The sequence below is a fragment of the Monodon monoceros genome, unplaced genomic scaffold, assembly GCF_005190385.1.
Source record: "Monodon monoceros isolate NGI ecotype Baffin Bay Population unplaced genomic scaffold, NGI_Narwhal_1 Super_Scaffold_16, whole genome shotgun sequence".
Taxonomy (NCBI): Eukaryota; Metazoa; Chordata; class Mammalia; order Artiodactyla; family Monodontidae; genus Monodon; species Monodon monoceros.
The window spans coordinates 62,361,779-62,383,864 of NW_021703772.1; the positions used below are offsets into that span (position 1 = coordinate 62,361,779).

At 41.2% G+C, this 22,086-nt stretch overlaps 1 protein-coding gene across 1 annotated transcript; it reads right to left on the reverse strand.

Annotated features, from left to right (window-relative positions):
• Positions 1–1,427: 1,427 nt before the first annotated feature.
• KLHL23 (kelch like family member 23) lies at positions 1,428–18,440 on the reverse strand. The gene is given in 5 exon segments (XM_029225735.1): positions 1,428–1,783; positions 12,373–12,525; positions 15,880–17,094; positions 17,980–18,265; positions 18,267–18,440. Coding segments are annotated over 5 exon segments (2,139 nt in total). The 3' UTR covers positions 1,428–1,472.
• Between the last annotated feature and the right edge of the window lie 3,646 nt (positions 18,441–22,086).

Genomic DNA, 22,086 nt, shown 5'->3' on the forward strand with positions numbered 1-22,086 from the left:
TAAACAACCTCATGCATTTACCTTTTTGTTTGTTTTGTTTTGTTTGTATGTTATTCTTTAAGTTACAAATCAAGGAGTAGAATTTATGAGGAAAAAATATGGTCATTTTTATGGCTTTCTATGTAGTGCCATATTGTGTTCCCAAAGGGTTGTATCTGTTTAAAATGCCTTCTTAAACGAATGTATTAAACAGGTTCTTTCTAAAATTTAAAAATAACTCAGAAAAGTTAGGTAGTTTTACACTTACATACTTAAAGTTAAAAATAATTATTGTCTCTTAAAAAATGAAGAGTGTGGGTAGATGATCTAACATTACTAAAAGTTTAGATGAGTTAACTTAAGCTACACTTCTTAACTTTTCTCAAGTTATGGCACACATGGAAAGTGATATGGTAGGCACACTGGAGAAAATGAACAAAGATGTTTCTGGCCCTGAAGCTTCAGCTACCCAGGCCACCTCTGGCTACTCCAAGAGCTGTGGGGATCCATATCTAGGCACATCTATCACCCAAAGAGCCAGTGTACATGGGAAGGGAAGTTCTAATTGAGGTTAGGTGACTCAATCCAAGTCACAAAATCTAGTTAGTGGAAAATGAATTCAAATTTCTTCTCATCAATGTATTTTCTACTATATCACAATGTTCTACATGCTTTCTGGCTCTAAATTTCAATTTCACATGCAGACAAGCACCTATACTTATGAATAAAGAGGATTTTCTGATATGCTTAAAGACACCTAAACTAGCAATTTACATCAAAGCTGAAAATTAAAAATAGCTCTTAGGATCAACAAATATTCAACTCTTTCCTCTGAAATTTTTCGGATTTTCCATTCTTTTAAATTTACTTTGTAAACTCTGAATAGTAATAATCTTTTGCACAACATCTTGTATATCTCTGGTAGTCAGTAAATAAAGAATCATAACTATAAATAATACACACTACAAAGGAAAAACACTAGACTTAAGTCCATTCTAAATAATTCTAAAGGTAAAAAAAATTTTTAAGTATTGATTTTGTAGAGGTAGAGAATATTCCCTCTTTATATTTCAAATTCCTTGTTAGCTAAATGGAACCTTAATGTACACTATTACATTACATTAATGTACACTATTACACTGTCATAAGAAATATTTCACTCCACAGAATGATTTTGACCTACACCCAGTGTTGATGCTACCAGGAGATAAAAATTCACCGCAAAGACGTTTCACCTTTTACCAAGTGTCCAGTGTTCCAGATTACCTTTGATGAGCAGAGATTAAAGGCAGTAACCCCACTGATTCAACTGTACATATACATAAGATGTTTCTTGACCATTAATCACAGGGTTGGGGTGTAGAGTGGGGTTTAGGAGTGAGAATTTACCTAACTTGTGCCAGGCCACAATAACAAGTAAGACACTCCAAACCCTACATTCTTTTTCACTACACCCTGAAACAGTGATTACCTGGTCATTTCTATGGACTTAATCAAACATTATACACACAAACACACCCATGGGACCGCATGGCACTTGGAAGATTACCCACGATTTCCCACTTATTAAGATCTGGATCATATTTCTCAACGCTCTGAAGATATGTCCCCTTTGAGTAGGAATACCCCCCAGTGACATAAATACATCCATTCATGATGACGGCACCACACTCCATCCTCCTTTCCATCATGGGAGCGATCTCTCTCCATTCATTCTGTTCAGGGTCATAGCATTCTGTGATTGTAGTTTGTCCACCAACTAGATAGAGCTTATTTTCAAATGGAACTGAACACAATCCATATTCTATTAAAAAGAAAAAAGCATATTTCTATTAGGATAACAAGCAAAAGAGATACCTTAGGGTGGTGATATAATAATGCTTTACAACTTAGCATACAAAAATAGAGTAGTTGTGACATTTTGATTCCAGCACACACTACCACAACACGGAGCCTTAAAATCCACTCCCAATCACCAGACTCAGATTACCTATTCCTGCCACTGTCTTTCAGGTTATCCCTAAACTGGCTTTGCAGGATGCCGGGAGGAACTCATCCTCCGACCACTACCCTTCCGGGAACTTCCCAGCACAGGCACCTTTTTCTCTATGCCTATGTGTAAAAGGTGGTAGCAGCAGAGTCCCTCTGCCATGAAGACGTCCCAGGTAACTGGTGTAGGGTCCTTCGGGTCTTAGCAGCTAACCCTGTACAGTATCTGCTGCCACAGGCGCTTGCCTCTCTCACACTGCCGGTCAAGTTAAAGACACAAGAAGTTAGAGAAATATAAGCCAGTTTAGTGGGGAACTACAGTCTGTGACCTTAAGAAGCTGTGGAAGGTGCTCAAAGGCCGAGGGCTGCCATGTGAGGTCTGCGTCCTGGGGCTGGGAGTCCACCTCTTGGGGGTCAGCTTTCCAGGCCATTTAAACTTTTTTCCATTTTATCTCCCCCTCCACATCCAAACCTGCTGGCTCTTCAAGGCACCAGGATCTTTGGCAACTTCACTTCCTCTCCCTTCTTCCCAGGGCTGTGACTAGGGTAAGGCAAGTGAGGTGCCCAGAGCATAAAACAGGAGGAGACTCTTCCACCTTCCGAGCAACTCCTTCGGTTCTGTGCCTCAAGGGCACAGGTCACTCGCCTGACCCTAGTCCCAGCCCTGTTTCTTCCACGCCCTCAGTTCTAATATCGCTCCCAGCCTGTGAGTTCTTTCTCTGGAAGTATCAACCATTAGATTACACTTAAATACTTCTAGCTGCAGACCTGAAGAAAGAGCAGGAGTTGTCAGTGGCACTAATACTATGGCGAATAAATGAAGATTTAGCTTGCCATTGCTGAGCTGTTCCATCTGTCTGGAACACCTTCTTTTCCCAGGTCCTTGCACAGCTACCTTCTCCATGTCATTCAGGTCTCATCTTACTCTCACCTCCTCAGAGGGCCTTCCCAGATCATCCAACCTGAAGGAGCTGGTCAGGCATCTCTACCACATCACACTCTTTTAATTCTCTCTGTAGCTCTTCTCATAATCTGACGTGGTTCCTGTTTAGTCTCTCTCTTCCTTCTGACAGTACAGGAACTGTGTCCTGCCCACCACTCCACTCCCAACTGAAGGATGGCAAGTGTCTGGCATCTTGTAAGGACTCAATAAAAGTTTGTTGAATCAATGAATGAATTGTACCTTGTACCCTCTGTGCCCAAATATGCGCCCCCATAACTTCGTGGAGGAAAAGCTTATAAGGCCTTCTTTAGAAAGAAAGAATGTACAATCAGAAATGTGATTTCCCCTTTAAGTAGGGAAGACAAATTCTTATCAGTAAAGTTCTTACTATTTAGGTTTCAAAGCCTAAGGAAAAGTCTGAGAAGACCGGTATTTCTGCTTTGAGTCCCCATATCGTTGTTCTCTGGTTTCTGACATCCAAGAAAAAAAGAATTCTCCTACCTCTGAAAACCCATTTATTACCTTTCAGTTATACACATGCAGAATTTTTATAGGATTTAGTTGTTTTTGAGTACTTGTGACACATTGTTTGTATAAATTATGAGTCATTCTGTCAAATGGTTATTGTGAAAATTAATGATGATTCAAAAACATCAGTTGGTATAAATGATTCAACAATGAGCTTATTAAGCTTTTCTTAACTTATTCAAATCTCACAAAAAATCCTCAATTTGCAACTCTTATGTTAAGAGAAGTATCTCAATCTTTCTGTAGCAGTAAAAATATTTAAAATAAAGTGACTCCTGGGCTCTCTATTCTGTTCCATTGATCTACATGTCTGTTTTTGTGCCAGTACCATACTGTTTTTGTTTTGTTTTGTTTTTTGTGATATGCGGGCCTCTGACTGTTGTGGCCTCTCCCATTGCGGAGCACAGGCTCCGGACGCGCAGGCTCAGCGGCCATGGCTCACGGGCCCAGCCGCTCCGCGGCATGTGGGATCCTCCCAGACTGGGGCACAAACCCGTGTCCCCTGCATCGGCAGGCAGACTCTCAACCACTGCACCACCAGGGAAGCCCTACCATTACTGTTTTGATTACAGTAGTTGTGTAGTATAGTCTAAAGTCAGCAATTCCTCCAGCTCTGTTCTTCTTTTTCAAGACTGTTTTGGCTATTTGGGGTCTTCTGTGCTTCCACACAAATTTTAAAATTATTTTTCCTAGTTCTGTAAAAAATACCCTTGATATTTTATTAATTAATTTATTTATTAATTTTATTTATTTTTGGCTGCGTTGGGTCTTCGTTGCTGAGTGTGGGCTTTCTCTAGTTGTGGTGAGTGGGGGCTACTCTTCGTTGTGGTGCGCAGGCTTCTTTTTGTGGTGGCTTCTCTTGTTGCAGAGCACAGGCTATAGGGCACTTCAGTAGTTGCGGCACATGGGCTCAGTAGTTGTGGCTTGCGGGCTCTAGAGTGCAGGCTCAGTAGTTGTGACACACAGGTTTAGCTGCTCCGCGGCATGTGGGATCTTCCCAGACCAGGGCTTGAACCCGCGTCTCCTGCATTGGCAGGCAGATTCTTAACCACTGCGCCACCAGGGAAGCCCTACCCTTGGTGTTTTGATAGGGATTGCACTGAACCTGTAGATTGCCTTAGGGTAGTGTGGTCATTTTAACAATATTAATTCTTCCAATCCATGAACACAGTATGTCTTTCCATCTGTTTATAGCATCTTCAATTTCTTTCATCAGTGTCTTACAGTTTTCCGGGCACAGGTCTTTACCTCCTTAGGAAGGTTTAGTCCCAGGTATTTTATTCTTTTTGATGCAATGGTAAATGGGATTGTTTCTTTAATTTCTCTTTCTGATAGTTCATTGTTAGCATATAGAAATCCAACAGATTTCTGTATATTAATGCTGTATCCTCATGATCAATTAATCTATGACAAAGGAGGCAAAAATATACAATGGAGAAAAGACAGTCTCTTCAACAAGTGGTGCTGGGAAACCTAGACAGCTACATGGAAAAGAATGAAATTAGAACATTGCCTCACACCATATATAAAAATAAACTCAAAATGGATTAAAGACCTAAATGTAAGGCCGGATACTATAAAACTCTTAGAGGAAAAGACAGGCAGAACACTCTTTGACATAAACAGCAGCAAGATCTTTTTCGATCCACCACTTAGAGTAATGAGAATAAAAAACAAAAATAAACAAATGGGACCTAATGAAACTTAAAAGCGTTTGCACAGCAAAGGAAACCATAAACAAGACTAAAAGACAACCCTCAGAATCGGAGAAGATATTTGCAAATGAAGCAACTGACAAAGGATCAATCTCCAAAATATACAAACAGCTCATGCAGCTCAATATCAAAAACAACAACCCAATCAAAAAATGGGCAGAAGACCTAAATAGACATTTCTATAAAGAAGACATATAAATCGCCTACAAATACATGAAAAGATGCTCAAAATCACTAATTATTAGAGAAATGCAAATCAAAACTACAATGAGGTATCACCTCACACTGGTCAGAATGGCCATCATCAAAAAATCTAGAAACAATAAATGCTGGAGAGGGTGTGGAGAAAAGAGAACCCTCTTGCACTGTTGGTGGGAATGTAAATTGGTACAGCCACTATGGACAACAGTATGGAGGTTCCTTAGAAAACTAAAAATAGAACTACCATATGACCCTGCAATCCCACTACTGGACATATACCCAGAGAAAACCATAATTCAAAAAGACACATGCACCCCAATGTACACTGCAGCACTATTTACAATAGCCAGGACATGGAAGCAACCTAAATGTCCATCAACAGAGGAATGGATAAAGAATATATGATATGTATATACAATGGAATATTAGCCATAAAAAAGAACAAAATAATTCATTTGCAGCAACATGGATGGACCTAGAGATTGTCATACTGAGTGAAGTAAGTCAGAGAATGATGAATATTATATGATATTGCTTATATATGGAATCTTAAAGGGTACAAATGAACTTACCTACAAAACAGAAATAGAGTTACAGAGTAGAAAACAAACTTATGGTTACCGGGGGTAAGAGGGGGAGGGATAAATTGGGATATTGGGATTAACATATACACATTACTATGTGTAAAACAGATAACTAATAAGACCTACTAAATAGCATAGGGAACTCTACTCAATACTCTGTAATGGCCTATTTGGGAAAAGAATCTAAAAAAGAGTGAATATATGTATATGTATCTGATTCACTTTGCTATACACCTGAAACTAACACAACATTATAAATCAACTATACTCCAATAAATAAATAATTTTTTAAAAAATGATAAAGCAAAAAAACCCCAGATGAACAGATAAAAAAGATGTGATATATATATAATACGCACACACACACACACACACACACACACACACACACACACACACAATGGAATACGACTCAGCCATAAAAAAGAAATTTTGCCATTTGCAACAACATGGATGGACTTGGAGGGTATTATGCTAAGTGAAATAAGTCAGATAGAGAAAGACAAATACTGCATGGGATCACTTACATGTGGAATCTAAAAAATAAAAGAAGCTAGTAAATATAACAAAAAAGAAATAGACTCACAGATATAGAGAACAAGCTAGTGGTTACCAGTGGGGAGAGGGAAGCGGAGGAGGGGCAAGATAGGGGTAGGGGATTAAGAAGTACAAACTATTATGTATAAAATGAATAGGCTACAAGGATATATTGTACAACACAGGGAATACAGCCAATACTTTATAATAACTATAGAGTATAAAAAATTTTAACTATAAAAAAATTTAAAAATTATAAACCACTATGCTGTACCCCTAAAACTTATATAATATTTTACATAAACTATATCTAAATTTTTTAAAAGTATAAAAATAAATAAAATGGGCTTCTCTGGTGGCACAGTGGTTAAGAATCCACCTGCCAATGCAGGGGACACGGGTTCCATCCCTGGTCCAGGAACATACCACATGCTGTGGGGCAACTAAGCCCGCAAGCCACAACTACTGAGCCCGCGTGCCACAACTACTAAGCCCACATGCCTACAGCCCATGCTCCACAGAAAGAGACGCCACTGCAACGACAAGCCCGCGCAGTGCAATGAAGAGCAGCCCCCGCTCACCACAACTAGAGAAAGCCTGTATGCAGCAATGAAGAACCAACGCACCCATAAACAAACAAACAAACAAATAAATAAATAAATTCCTGGTAGTTCTTCCCCTGTTACCCAAATGCAACATAATGTTCTGTTATAGTTGATGGAAACTTCCTCAGCTATAACTGCCTTTTTTCTTGTTGGTCACTCTATGAAGCTACTGATGCTAAGGGACTGTGTCTTGTTTATTGAGCTCCTAGCACTGTACATAGCAAGCAGGAAGCACTCAGCAAATATATGTTGGACAAATGAATGAATGAACAATTTCAAACCAAGTATGAGGAATAGCACCATCTGTCATGGCTCAAAAGAGTTTACACACAAATATGCACTATAAATACATGGCAGTCTGTATTCAGTGTTACATGAGTGATAGAAACAAAGCCATGCAGGGATTCAGAGACAACCACAGTATTTTCAGGTATTCAATATCCATTGAAATACTTTAAGATTTTTACCTAAGATTTTTTTTCTCACTGAAAAGACCTGTAAAGTTTATCTAATCTAACTTCCTTATTTTGCTAGAAAGTAAGACCCAAGAGCTTAAGCTGCTGCCCAAGATTACACAAGTAAATAAATAGCAAAGCCAGGAGAGAACGTTGTTCCCACTGGACACAGCTCTCCACGGATTTTCCCTCTCTATCACTTACTGCTTCTCCCGGGTTCTTCATGCACTCTTCTTCCTCAGCTCATCCTTTAGCTAATGCTGTTTCCCAAGATTCTGCTCACTACTGTGTTGTTGGTCCCAACCTTCCAAGGCATCTCATTCACCTCCACACATAGTCATCATCTCTAAGCAAACAATTCACAGATCTCTGTATTTAGCTGCATTCTTCCTCCTGAGCTGCAGAACCACACTTCCCATCACTTGCTGGACGGCTCTTCTGAGTTATCTAACTGGTCCTTGACATTTCACTACAAAACTGAGTTCATCATCTCTCCTCTTCTCCCCTCCCACTGGTTGCTACTTCAATGCTCCTAGTCAATCAGCCAGAGAGCCTAGAATGACTGTCAATTCCTTTCTCGTCCTCATCGCCAATGTCCAATCACCCAAGGGAGCAATCACTACCATTCAATCAATGGTGAATCTGTAACATTCCTCACACCTGCCTGTTTTCTACTCCTACCACTTCAGGCTTTCAGTATTTCTCACCTGGTTTATTACAATAGCTTTAGAAGATCTCCCTGCCATCTTTCTCCCAGTCTATTCTCAAAGGAGTTCTTTTCTTGAAGCTAGAACTGATCACGCATCATTCTCTTGCTCTGAAAACTTTAAGCTCTCTATTTTAAAATTCTCCAGACTGCCATTCAAAGCCCTCCATGACATGCTCTTCAACTGAACTCTCCTATCCAGTCTCTCATCCTACCCTATTGCATCTCATTAATATACTTTTACTCCCAGGAACTGGAATGAACCTGGAAATTTCCCTTCAGCCTTCCTTCACTGGCTAACTTTCTGCCAGAGCGCTCTTCCTCAAAAACTACCTTCCTTAATTGTAGCTATTCCTTAAGGCCCAAATCATAACAGCCTACGCCTGGAAGCCTTCTAAGATTGTCAGGGTCCCCTTAATTAGACTGAAGCTCTCTCTACCCTCAATTTCAGTAGCACTTATTTGTAAGACTGTCTTGTATTCCTGTTATGTATGTGTATTTACTACTAGATACTGAGTTCCTCTGGCAGTAAAATTAATCATCTTCGATAGAATGGTATCTTTCCCAAGGTAAGGTCTCAATAAATGTTATCTTGAATTTAATGGGATTATAGTCCCCTGTTTTTCAACTATACAAAGCAACCACCCTTAAAAGCATTAAGAAAAAAGATAACATTTAGATTACCTTTTAAAAATAACAGTTAAAAAATAAATAAAAATAAAAATAACAGTAGTCATTTCTTTGTGGTCTAAGCTACATATCTATAAGGTAGACTCAAGACTGACATTTACATTCTTCAGGAGGTGCTCCTAAAATGCATAAGAGGCATTACTTGCTATAATTCAGAGGATGTAGGTCTAAATGCCTTCCAGGGCCAAGGAGATAACAGACTATCTGAATGAACCGGGCTAGGGGTAAGAAGAACAGCAGCACAGGCCTCCCAAGTCTATGATGTGATGAGAATGGAAGAGACTGTGGTGAAACGGAGCATATAAGCCTCATCTAAAGGGAACAGCCACTACTTGGCACCAATAATTGTTGCCAGGAAGGAATATGATCCAAGGTTGCCAGATCTTGCAATTTTTCTAAAGGCCAGAAATCATGATTTTTATTTGAAATCTCCTGAATTTTAAATATTGGTAACAAGCCAGTTAAAAAATATTTTGAACACTGTGAGAGCCAAATAGAAGATACCACGTAGGGTGCTAATTTGATCACTTTGTTTCTCACATTATGTCAGGAAAATGTCCAATGTGAATCAAAATGCTCTATATGGAATCCTAATACTCATTTCTAATTGATTTTTTGATTTCCCATGGCTTTACATACTTTGGCTTAAGTCTCACTACCTTTTAAACTCTCTTTCAAGCAGTTAACAAGCTATACCCAATTTAAGTATGAGACCTTCATTTCTATATTTACTTTTAAATTAATTAATTTACTTATTTTAGTTTTGGCCGCGTTGGGTCTTCATTGCTATGCACCAGCTTTCTCTAGTTGCAGTGAGTGTGGGCTTCTCTTGTTGCAGAGCATGGGCTCTAAGCACACAGGCTTCAGTAGTTGTGGCTTGTGGGCTCTTGAGCACAGGCTTAGTAGCTGTGGTGCACAGGCTTAGTTGCTCCGCGGCATGTGGGATCTTCCCAGACCAGGGATCAAACCCGTGTCCCCTGCATTGGCGGGCGGATTCTTAACCACTGAGCCACCACAGAAGTCCCTCGAGACATTTATTTTTAAAGGAATCTCTTTATGAAATATAAATTAAGTTTGTAATGTAAACAACTGCCCTCTGATTTGTTAATCTGACTTTTCATATGTTAGATTTTCTTTGTAAAGATAAGTCAGAGAAGTATCTAACTCATAAGGTTAACATGAGGATCAAATGAAGTAACAGTGTAGTTGTTAAGAGCATGAGCTCCCAGCTAGACTGCCTGGATTTGAATCTCACAACAAACCCTAGCTAGCTGACCTTGGGCAATATATTCACTCTCTGTGTGCCTCAGTGACCTATAAAATAGTAGCAGTACCTAGCTCACAGGATTGCTGTGAGGTTTCAAAGGATTAATACAGATAAAAGTATTGGAATAGTTAGTGCCTGGTACATACTTATTGAATAAATGTTAGCTATTACAGGCATACCTTGACGATACCGCAGGTTGGGTTCCAGAGCACGGTAATAAAGTGAATATCACAGTAAAGCATCACACAAATTTTTTGGTTTTCCAGGGCATATAAAAGTTATGTTTATACTATACAGTAGTCTATTAAGTGTGCAATAGCATATTTTTTATGTCTAAAAAAACAATATACCTTAATTTCAAAATATTTTATTGCTAAAAAATGCCAATTCAATTACAATAGAACATCAAAGATCACTGATCACAGATTACAATAACAAATGTAATAATAATGAAAAAGTTTGAAACACTGCGAGAATAACCAAAATGTGACAAGACACAAAGTGAGCAAATGCTGTTGGAAAAATGGCACCGATAGAATTCTCAAGGCAGGGCTGCCACAAACCTTCAATTTGTAAAAAATGCAGTATCTGCAAAGTACAATAAAGTGAAGCACAATAAAACAAGGTATGCCTGTACTCAGTATGACAGTTATTATTATTTTCTATTATAATTTCATTAGTTATCACAGAAAGTTGCGGGGAGTCTGGGATAATACATCTGAACTACTTGGAGACGAAAGTCTTCCTCTAAGATGTCTTCAGAGTCAGGACAGCATATGGCTGAAGTCCCTCCTTGTGTAAGTCCTGTGGTATATGGAGACACAGCACCAGATTCAGGTGTGCTCCCCCTGAACCGTGAGATGACATATATGATGTATGGTGGAACTAGCTGCATTGGTCAAAAGTAGGAGAGCCTGTTCCCTTATGGACAGGCGGATTGCTTATCGGTCATAGCACAGGTCAATGCAATCAAACTGCCTGACTTTGAATCCTGATCCACCACTTCCAAACTGTGACCTTGGCAAAGCTACTTATCCTTTCTAAGCCTTTACAAATATGTAAAACAGGGGTAAACAATACTTACAGGATGTAGTTAGAATTTAAGGTAATATTACATGCAAAGCGCTCAGTCAGTACCTGACCTATGGAAAGTGCTCAAGGTTACCTATCATTATTATTCTCAGATGGTTCAAGCTCGTGAATTCCAACTATGCTCTCCAGTGACTCACACAGAAGCCGGATGCTATATGGAAAATGATTCGAAGTAGTATGGTGATATGGTGATATGAATCTTTCCTAATGAAAAAAACCTTAATCAGATGGCTTAACCTTAACCAGGTAACTGTAACAGGTTTATCCTTCCCCCTGAGCTCTACCCAAAGAGACAAGTCAAAGAACAAAGGACACCACAGAAGGCAGGCCATTCTTTGTGGGTAGACAGCTGTTAAGGCCAACACAGGGCCCTCCACATCACAGGAGTAAGTGTTTAATAGCTATTGAAACCCAGAAAGAACATGCTTCTAAAAAAAAATCATTTCTTGCTGAACTGAATCAACAGGTATCCTTCCCAACTATTTCAGACTAGTGGTTTTTAACTGTCAATAAAAATTGTGTTTTATATAATGCATGTAGTAAATGAAAGAAAGCATATAACTAAGGAATAGGAAACACAAAAATAGAATCTCATTAAAACAATTTATGGGGCTTCCCTGGTGGCACAGTGGTTGAGAGTCCGCCTGCCGATGCAGGGGACGCGGGTTCGTGCCCCGGTCCGGGAAGATCCCACGTGCCGCGGAGCAGCTGGGCCCGTGAACCATGGCCATGGAGCCTGCGCGTCCGGAGCCTGCGCTCCGCAGCGGGAGAGGCCACAGCAATGAGAGGCCCGCGTACCGCCAAAAAAAAAAAAATTTATGAAGAAACTAATTCTTTTAACCACACAGTCTTAAAATATGTGTCATGTAAAGACATTAGGGAAAGTATTTGTAGATGTCATCTAGTTGGAATAGCTAATTGTGATTACTGTTAGATGAACATGTGAATATTTTGAGCCTTTAATTATACCCATGTGTAGCCTACTACAAATTTAGCACTTTCTACTTCCAGCCCATTTTTAGCCATCTCTTATGCTGATAAGATGCATCACAATGTACTATTTGAGACAGTAATTTGTTACCTGGATGTGGACTGGAGGTGATGAGGCTCCATTCATTGATATCTGAATTGTAGCTCTGGACCTTGTCATAGGTGCAGCTTCCTCTGTATCCGCAGTGGCCGCCAATGACGTAGATAACTTCATGTAAGACACAGGCAGTAGCATTTCCCACGCCTGTGTGTTAATTAAAATCACATCTTCAGATTGCTCTTTCATTTGGTTTTGCAATGAATATTGGACTAAGATTATTATTGCTTTTGTTATTATTGACAGTAGATGCAAGGCATTGTGCTAGATGCTATGAAGGATAGAAGAGTAAGAAAAAAAAAAGGCTCCCTGCACCTTTTTTTAAAAGGGGTGAGACATTTACACAAATAATTGGAACACAGGGTAGAGAACTCCTATGAACGTTCAGAGCAAGGAGACACTGCTTTGACTAAGGGAATCATGGCAGGCAGTGGCAGAATTTGTCCTGGGCCTCAGTAGGTAGCCTTTGGCAGGCACAGGTGAGAGGAAGCCATCCTAGGCAGAGGGAAAGGTGAGTGCTTATTGGACAATGTCATGTAGCCAAGTTTGATTCCCAGCACTTGGGCAAGGCAGGTGGCACACCTGGGGCTGTCGTGTGGGAATTAAAGCTGACGTGGTAAACTGAAGCCACACGGCAAAGGATCCTGATGCCCAACTAAGAAACATGGACTTAATTTAGCAGGACTTTTAAGGTTTTTTCAAGAGAGGAAGGGGGGGACTATAGGAGTAGAAGGGCAAGAGTCAGAAAGAGCTAGGTATTGGCCCAGGTGCGAAGTACTGAGGGCCTGACTTTAGACTGGGCCTTGAGTCAGAGGGAAGGATACCAAGGTAAGAGACACCGGCAGAACAGATGGGCCTTGATGACTGACTGCATCAAAGACAAACAAGACTCATTCTGAGGTCCTGAGCTCGGAAAACTGGGAAACACTGATGCCACAGAAAAATAAGGAAGAAATGGATTCAGCAGGGGAAGAAGACGTGAGGAAGAAAGATGAGGAGGCTCGTTTTAGTTGAAAATGTCAGTTTTAAGTCTTTCAACCAACTTTTTACTTAGCCTATTAGATGGGCCGGTGCAGTTCAATCTCCCTGTGCATTTCTACTCCAAAACAAGAGTGAGTTTATAAGCAGGGCAGTTATGATGAGGGGGGAAAAAAGTTAGGACTTTCTAAACAGCCGAGTATTTATTTCTTCTCTGTATACCCGTAAACTGAAAAAGGAAATGAATTTGAAATTTGACTCTGCCCAATTTAGGTGCTCATTACCAGGGAAAGCTGCTAGTTCACTTTATGGCTACAAAATAAAACAAACTGGGGAACATAGTGTTATCCTTTCTAGAGACAAATGGGAAACTTAAAGTTCAGCATGAGTCCACCCATCAGAACCAGTACTAGCAAAAAGTGCACATAACTGACAAAAGTGTTACCCTTCCCTGGGATGGTCAGATATAATCAGGAATCAAAACTTAAGTTAAAAGTATAAAACTCTGGGGCTTCCCTGGTGGCGCAGTGGTTGAGAGTCTGCCTGCCGATGCAGGGGACACGGGTTCGTGCCCCAGTCCGGGAAGATCCCACATGCCGTGGAGCGGCTGGGCCCGTGAGCCATGGCCGCTGAGCTTGTGCGTCCGGAGCCTGTGCTCCACAACGGGAAAGACCACAACAGTGAGAGGCCCGCGTACCGCAAAAAAAAAAAAAAAGTATAAAACTCTGGAATTTCAGACCCAGCTGGGGAGTAGGGGAAGACTTCAGCATACGAGGGTCTTCCATTCCACTCAAGGCTAAGGCAAGAACACGTGTGGCCTTCTTTACAATGGATACACCATTGCAGCATTTTCTTTTCAGGAAGCACTGTTTCACACATGATTTAACAACATTTCAGTAAAGTAATACATTTCAATCCTCAAAGAAATATACTCTAAACTGCAGAACCACTGAAATTGTGATCTTATCATTAAGAAACAGAGGGAGAAATATATCCAGGTTTACAACAGCTGCTAAAATATTTGAACTTTCCTTGCTTCTTTTGTAGGAAAGGAGTCAGGACATTAAGAGCCACCCTGGGGAGAGGACTGGGGGAATTAGTAAATTGGGGGGGTCAAGCTCTGGCAGAGTCAAAAACCAGAGCAGCTATTGCAGCAGGCATTAAGCCACCTTCTCCCAAGCTGCCAACTACTTCGCAATCTTCGGACGTGCAGGAGAGCGGCTGTAATTGAATATGAAAGATATTTCTGCCCTGTCAAAGCTGACATGTTCTTCTATAAGATGTTCATGACTATAATGCCTAACACTTACTGAGTGCTTATTACTCTGTGCCAGGCACGGCTCTAAGCACTTCACATGAATAAACTCAATTAATCCTTTCAGAACTAAGCTATGTAATATTGTGACCCCCATTGTACAGATGGCAAAACTGGGGCACAGGGAGATTAAACCATTTGCCCAAGCTCACCAGCAAGTGAGGTGAAAGTCAGGATTTGGATCCAGGCAGTTTGACTTCAGAAGCAAGCATGTCTGGTCACAACAAGGCCATTCTGCCTCTCAGGCTTCCTGTTCTCATCCAAGAATCACACCGGGTCAGATTCCCAGACCAGGTCAGATTCCCACACCCCCACTAGCATTAAAAAAGAAACAGAAAAGCCTGGGAAGAAACATCTGGAATAAAATGACTCAAATTTGGTAACAACATACCAGTTTGTGTGCACCTCCCCAGCACCAATGAATAAATGTACTGAAATAAGTGAGATTCTAGCCTAACTTTTTTTACAGTGGGAGAGAAAGACAAGGCTAATCTAGTACCAAACACAGCAGAAAATACAGTGTTTATCAGACAGATGCTGAGATCCAAAAGCCACTGTGTGGGCCACGTGTGGGAGGTAGGGGACCTGCCCCTCTCCTTTTCCCTCTAAGACAAGACTGGAATTCCAAAGAGCAGAGGTTGTTTGTCTCTAGTTTTTGAGAGAATGTAAGTTGTTACACCCTATAGGGACCAAACCTTTCAAGGTTTCAATGAAAGACCTTTTAAAAGACAGATGATCAGATGATGAGAGGAAAAAAAGCTGAATATTTAAAAGCAGAATCAAAAAGGTTCAATGTCAAGAGCAAGCAAAAAAATAGAAAATTAAACATGAATAAAACTACCCAGCTTTCTCTTTTCATTTAGCCTTTGATTTAAATATAAATTCTTAAGACTCAAAGCAAGATGTAGATTCAAAACAGGCTGTACAATAAGAAGAATGAATTATACTGTTTTCTTATATAAATAATATTTCTTTTCTAGCCTGGGTAGCATACTCTGATCACATAATTCTCAGTCAAGTTGGGGACTGCCATACTATATTTTCACTTGGAACATTCTGTGTAACATTATTTGTATAAGCCACTATAGTTCCTAGGTAGCATTCCAAAGTGATAAATTCTTTTTAACGTTATCTGTGAGAGAACTGAGAGATCCTTGGCCTAACCTCCAACACCTAAAAATTACAGAATAAACACAATCTGCACTTACCTTTAATCATGTTTGCAATAGGAATCCATTTCTCTTTTAATGGATCATAGAACTCGGCCTCTTCTGCTGGAGCCCCTTTTCTGTAACCACCTAAAGCATAGACACAGCCACCCAAGGTGACTGCACAGTGGTAATACCTGGCGTTGAGCATTGGCAAACCTTCTGTCCATTCATCACTTTCACTGTTATAGATCCACACTGTGTCAAGAGCTTCTATGTTATCCGTTCTGTAACCTCCAGTTACATAAATATTGGGTCCCAAACATGTAACACCATAGCTCTCCCTAGTGTAATCTGGTATTTCTGCTCCCTGGATCCAAACATTTGTCAAAGGATCCCATACGTGCACCTCTGATAAAGGATGCCAGTAATAGCCTCCAATGATATACATTGTGGCTGTGGACCTCTGAGAAATCTCTTTATGCATGGGATTCAAAGCATTGTATATGAGAGATCGGATCTTATTTTCGGTTAACAGGCAGCTTCTTTGAAGGCCCAAAGCTGTTTTTAAATACACTGGATCTATATCTATGTTGATATAGCTTAGTAGATTATACAGGCATTCAATTCGATTTTCTACATCATGAGCAGTCCACTTGATAACTGGCTCTATGACAGCTTCTTCTTTCCAAACACTGAGATTCTTTCTGGACAAGATAAAGAGAAACTTTTCAAGGCTTATTTCCAGAAATTCTTCTTGTTGCCATACTTCCTTAAACTTTGAGCATAGAATTCTTCGAGATTCCTTCTCTAGTTCTGGACACACGTGAAATTCTGCAAAGGAGTGCATTCCAATACAATTATCAATATCCAAGTGCCTTACCAAAAACTGCTCACATGCTTTCTTTACTGAAAGGAATTGTAGCAGATCTGCTGCTTCAAGCAGGCTTTGAACATTTCTTTTAGTTATCTCAATTTGGGACGTGTACGCATAATTTACAAGGCCTTCCAAGATATCATGTTGGATGCCAGAGATTTTAATTTTATTTTTAAATTTTTCTTTCATGTCAGCTGTGAACATTGCTTTAAAATAATTGCTGCAAGCAGCTAAAACAGCTCGGTGACAATGGAAGATTATGCCTGAAGGACACTGAAGGGTAATATCAGTAAATAATCCATCCAAGTAAAATGTTTTGAATGCATCCAGAAAATCCACTGGATGCGTCGAATCCTTGAAAAGGTAAATATAATCTTCTTGTCCTTTTAGAGCCATGGCTGCAATAAATATGAAACAATAAACGTGTTTTCAATTGTGCGCATTACCTCATAATCAATGCTAAATATTCCTGTCATTATAATGATTGATTAGCATCGAATATACAAAACTAGACTAAGTTCAGCACTCTGTCACAAATGCAAAATGTGGACACACTATTTCATAATTTATATGATGGTCAATTTCAATGCAGGGTAGCTCGGAGTCTGATATGAGGCCCCCGGATTGCTCAGGGGTCCTTTAGAGAAGAAATATTGATTTGCTACCCCATTCACCCAGTCTCCGAAATCTGCCCCGAGCTGCCGGTCCTACAGAGAGCCCCCACTTGGCAAACCAAGTGTCCAAGAGGTCACCCCACTCGAAGCTGGACCTTGGCCGTCTCGGCTCGGCCCCAACTCAACCTTTTCCCCGAGTTCCGTCTCCCTTTCAAGTCGAATCGAGATGCCAGGAAAGGGATGATCGAAATATAACTGGATAGAAGAAATCTCGGAAAAGGGAAATCCTGTGCCTTTCTGCTCAAGGAAGGACGGAAAGGAAAACGGCCGGACGGCGGCCCCTCCATCCGCGTGCCCCCTCCCCGGCTGCCGCAGGGCTTTCCGCGCGCCCGGCCCCCGGCCCGCGTTTCCGCCCGGAGACCGCCCCGCCTGGGGGCCTGGCATGGGGACTCGCCTCGAGGGCGCCGCGCGCCGCCGCCGGGTCGGGCGCCCGCGTCCCTCCACCCCGGGACGCCGCACAGGTGTGGGGAGGGCGCCGCTGACGGCCCCGCGCTCGGCCCGGCCCGCCGCCCGCGCGGCCATTGTCTCCGCGCCTCTGCCGCGGGCTGGCTTCGCTCCCCCGCGCCCGGCCCCGCTAGCTCCCCGCCGGCTGGCCTTGCCCGCACTCACCTCCCGCGGCGGCTCCGGGTTGCGCTGCGGGCCCGCGGGCTAGCGGCGAGCGGGGGCGGGGGCGCCTCCGGACCCTCTGACCATCTTTGGAAGAGGCGCGGCGGAGGCTGCCTGCTAGTGCAGCTCCAGGCCACAAGCGGCTCCTATTTTGGTGCCCCGGCTGCTCCCCGCCTCCAACCGAACGGCCCCCCACGCGCCTGGGGCGCGGGGCAGCTCGCGGGAACTCCCGGCTGGAGGGGCCGCGCTGCGTGCAGGGGCGGGGTGGGCGCGCGGGTGCGTGGCTGCGAACCCCTCCCCGGCGGGCTCCCAGGCAGCAGGTGGGACGGCTTCCCCGAGGAGACCGCCCGCGCTGCTAGCTTCTGCCCTTCTCCCGGGACCTGTCCCCCATCCCCACCCCATACACAGACACTGCCGAGCGTTTTCTCTCTAGACAAACGCTCTAAGTCCTGAATTAGGACCATATATGGGGGCTGGGGGGCCCCCTTTTCCCTCTTTCAGTAGCTCTCCCCAGCCCAGGCCCTAATGGTGGAGTGGAATTGGGGGTCGGGGTTGGAGAGAATGCAGCAAACTTAAAGGTCTGGGGTTCAGGTTGCCTTCAAAATGCTAGAAGTAGTTGCTGCTTTCCCACGAACTCCATCCCGCCCCCAGCAGAGCACTCTGGAGGAGTGCTGGGGAAGCCCCTGGGCCTGATGTGTACACTGTGGGTTAACTTGGAGCTTTGAGAAAAACTGAAAGCAGCCAGGGCCAAGGATTCAGGTTACAGTATTTAGAACAGAGTAGCTGGAAGGAGCAGCCTCCAGCCTTTCTTCCTGGTGGCAGCCAGTCCAGTCAAGACATACATATGCTACACCAGAAAGTTCATGTTCTTGTTCCTACAAAAGGCAATATCAAATATTTTCATTTACCATTCATTCATATGCAAGATTTTATTGAGTGCCTAGGCACTGGTAATAGCGTGGTGAAAGATGGTCCATAGCTCGCGCAGAGTTTATAGTCTAGCCAGCTTAAGGGAGGAAGGAGACCAGGATGAAAGGAATACCAGAGGCCCAGTGTGTTTCTCAGAATATGGTCTGAGAGACAATATACAAACAGACAATGGCCAGACTGTATATGACAAAAGAACTCTGAACAACATAAGAAGTCCAGGAAGCCAAACCACAACTTCTGCAGCAATTGCACCAGAACAGTAAGGAGGTGGTCAATGACTGCCAACTTCCCTATTTTTACCCCTACTTTCAACTTGGGACCAGTCAGAGAAAGCCAAATATGCTCCCCAAACCAATCACATAAAATACTCTCTGATTCTAGTAGCTGGACTCCAGCTTTCCCAGGCCAACAACCTCCAACGTATACCTGAGACCTTCCCCTTTTTTCCACTTTTATAAAGCTTTCCCGCTCCCCTATCTGCCTTTGAGCTTCTATCAAAGGCAAATGATGGTCCTGACTCTCTTGCTATAGCAAGATCTGAATAAATGGCCTCCGTTCTCATTTGGGTGATTTTATTTTAATTCCACATGTCAGACTACCTCAACTGAATTATGTGGGATACTAGAATCTGCATTCTAGTCAAGGGCATCAGGTGATTCTTTCGCACAATTAGAAGAACATACTGTTGGGGACTTCCTTGGTGGTCCAGTGGGTAAGATGCCGCGCTCCCAATGCAGGGGGCTGGGGTTCGATGCCTGGTTGGGAAACTAGATCCTGCATGCATGCCACAACGAAGATCCTGAAGTGCCACAACTAAGACCCGGTGCAGCCTAAATAAATACATATATTTTTAAAAAAAAAAAAAAAGAAGAAGAAGAACGTATGTTGGACCCAAAATGGAAAAAAAATGAAAGGTTTACTATCTCAACATCTGCTAAACAGTTTGGTAGAGAAGAAAAGTATATGAAATTTTGTTTCAGGGTTAAGATTCTTCTCTGCCACTTATCTAATCATGTAGCTTAACTAAACTTCTCTGATCCTGAGTTTTCTGACTTCTTGTAAAACAGAAAATATCAGTACTTTCTCAACTAACATAAGGATATTGGAAAGATAAAATTATTATGACAGTGAAAGCACTTAGGATGTGGTATATAAATGTTAACTATTATAATGAAAGGATATTTACACTTAATTCTCCATTACAACCTCAATTTTGAAATTAATATCTTATTAACATTTCTTCAAAAATCATGAACTTTGTAGTTAACTGTAATTACAGACACTTTGTCCTTCATGGATAGTGATGTTATTGTTGGTGTTGTCATTCAAGGACACAATTGCGATTGATTGAAGATGGGGCATTCTTTCCAATGGTTGTCATTGAAGTGTGGCAATGGCTGTTTGTGGCTATGGTGCCAAGTTTGATGTATAGTAAATATAGGCTCTACCTAACTCAGATGAGGGGCTTCTAGAATCATAACAGCATGTAATAAATGATTCTCGAATAACAGAATTCACTATATTGTCATTTGTTCTGTTATTTCAGATTGCTGCAGAGCCCAATTCATACTTTTGCTTCCATTGCCTGCTGTTCCCTGGTTGTGAATTATTGCTTAAAAGTGTATATGGGCTATACGTCAATTATATCTCAAAAAAAAAGACCCCAAAAAGTGCATATCAGTATGTATTAGACTGCTTCAACCTGCCAAGAGAAGAGCAGGTCCTGAAGGGTATGGGCAGGAGCAGTTCCTCTTTACCACATGCTTTATCAAAAAGACCACCGCAAATGCTAATAGATTCGATGCACTCAGAAACATGTAATTAGCATTCATAAGTTAAATAAATTAATGACACTGTTCAAGAAAACAAGTGTGCCATCTGTGAATCCAAGTCTTAGGGAAATAAAGAGCCACCGTGGAGATGAGACATAAAGACTCTTGGCAGATACTGAGCTTGGCATGGAGTTGGAGTCCTTTTGACATCATACTGAGCTTTTCAAAAGACTTGGTTTCTAAAAATAACAATTTTATTTGTTGTTTTTACCTTATTAATACATCTTTCCACTAAGTATTGCTATGTCATTAAATGTTTGGTACGCTAATTGTGGTAATCATTATCAATATATGTAAATGTGCCAGTATATACAGAAAATTTTGTGTACTTCATTTAACGTACTGGATAGAACAAGTTGGTGTTAAGTAAAAAAAAAATAGGTGTAATTTATAAGGCCACCACATACAGCTGTGTTAAGTTGTGCACTGCATAATTCCAGCTCATTCCATTCAAGTAGAGTGCCATGTGAACACTGTCTCAGGAGTTGTACAGTATACAACCAGCACAGGTAGGTATATGTGGCTGCCTTGGAGTTGCTATGTCTTGGCAAAGCCTTTTTGGTATGCTTCTGGGAAAATAAAGAAAACATTCTGATGACTGGGTAACAAGTGCTTTCACAAGTCAGAATGTTTCCAATTCCTTGTTTTCAACAAAAGTTAAAGAGCATTTTTGACAAATAACTTGGAAAGAATCCACAAAATGAGTGGCACTGCTATAATAAAATTCCTCTCATTCCCATCTAGTTGTCTTTATGAACACATTTTCTCGGGGATTATATCTATAGAAATGAAAAACAGGAATATTACTGATCCTAAACTCTGTCTCATGCCAGCAGAAAACAATAATCAGCCAAAGATATATGGTCTCAATGAAAGGAAAATAGCCCAATTCATCAGACTGAAATAATTTTTGATAAATTTTTACTTTTGATTTAAACATATTTATGTTGTTTGGTCAATTATAGTAATAATTGTAATGTTAATCAGCTCAGAATTTTTTTACTACTTAAGAATCAAGGACATAAAACAGTTAAAATTCTAATTTGTGTACATTTTTGTTGCAGAGAAGCTTAAGAGGTGACTAATAAAAGATTTTCAAGTATAAAAATACATGGACAATCCTTTCTTTGAATGTTTCCAATATGCATGAATTTCAGTTACCACCATTTTGTTAAATAACACCAATCCTTCAAACAGAGTTCAGATTTCAATTACTATGGTAAATTAACTGTGAATAATTGCATAAAATAGAAATTTCGCCCTCTAGCTCTTCAGTCCACAAATCACTACATAAATAACAGATGAGCATCAAGGTCAGTGACCCATCATGTCTCTTCTTTCAAAGTCC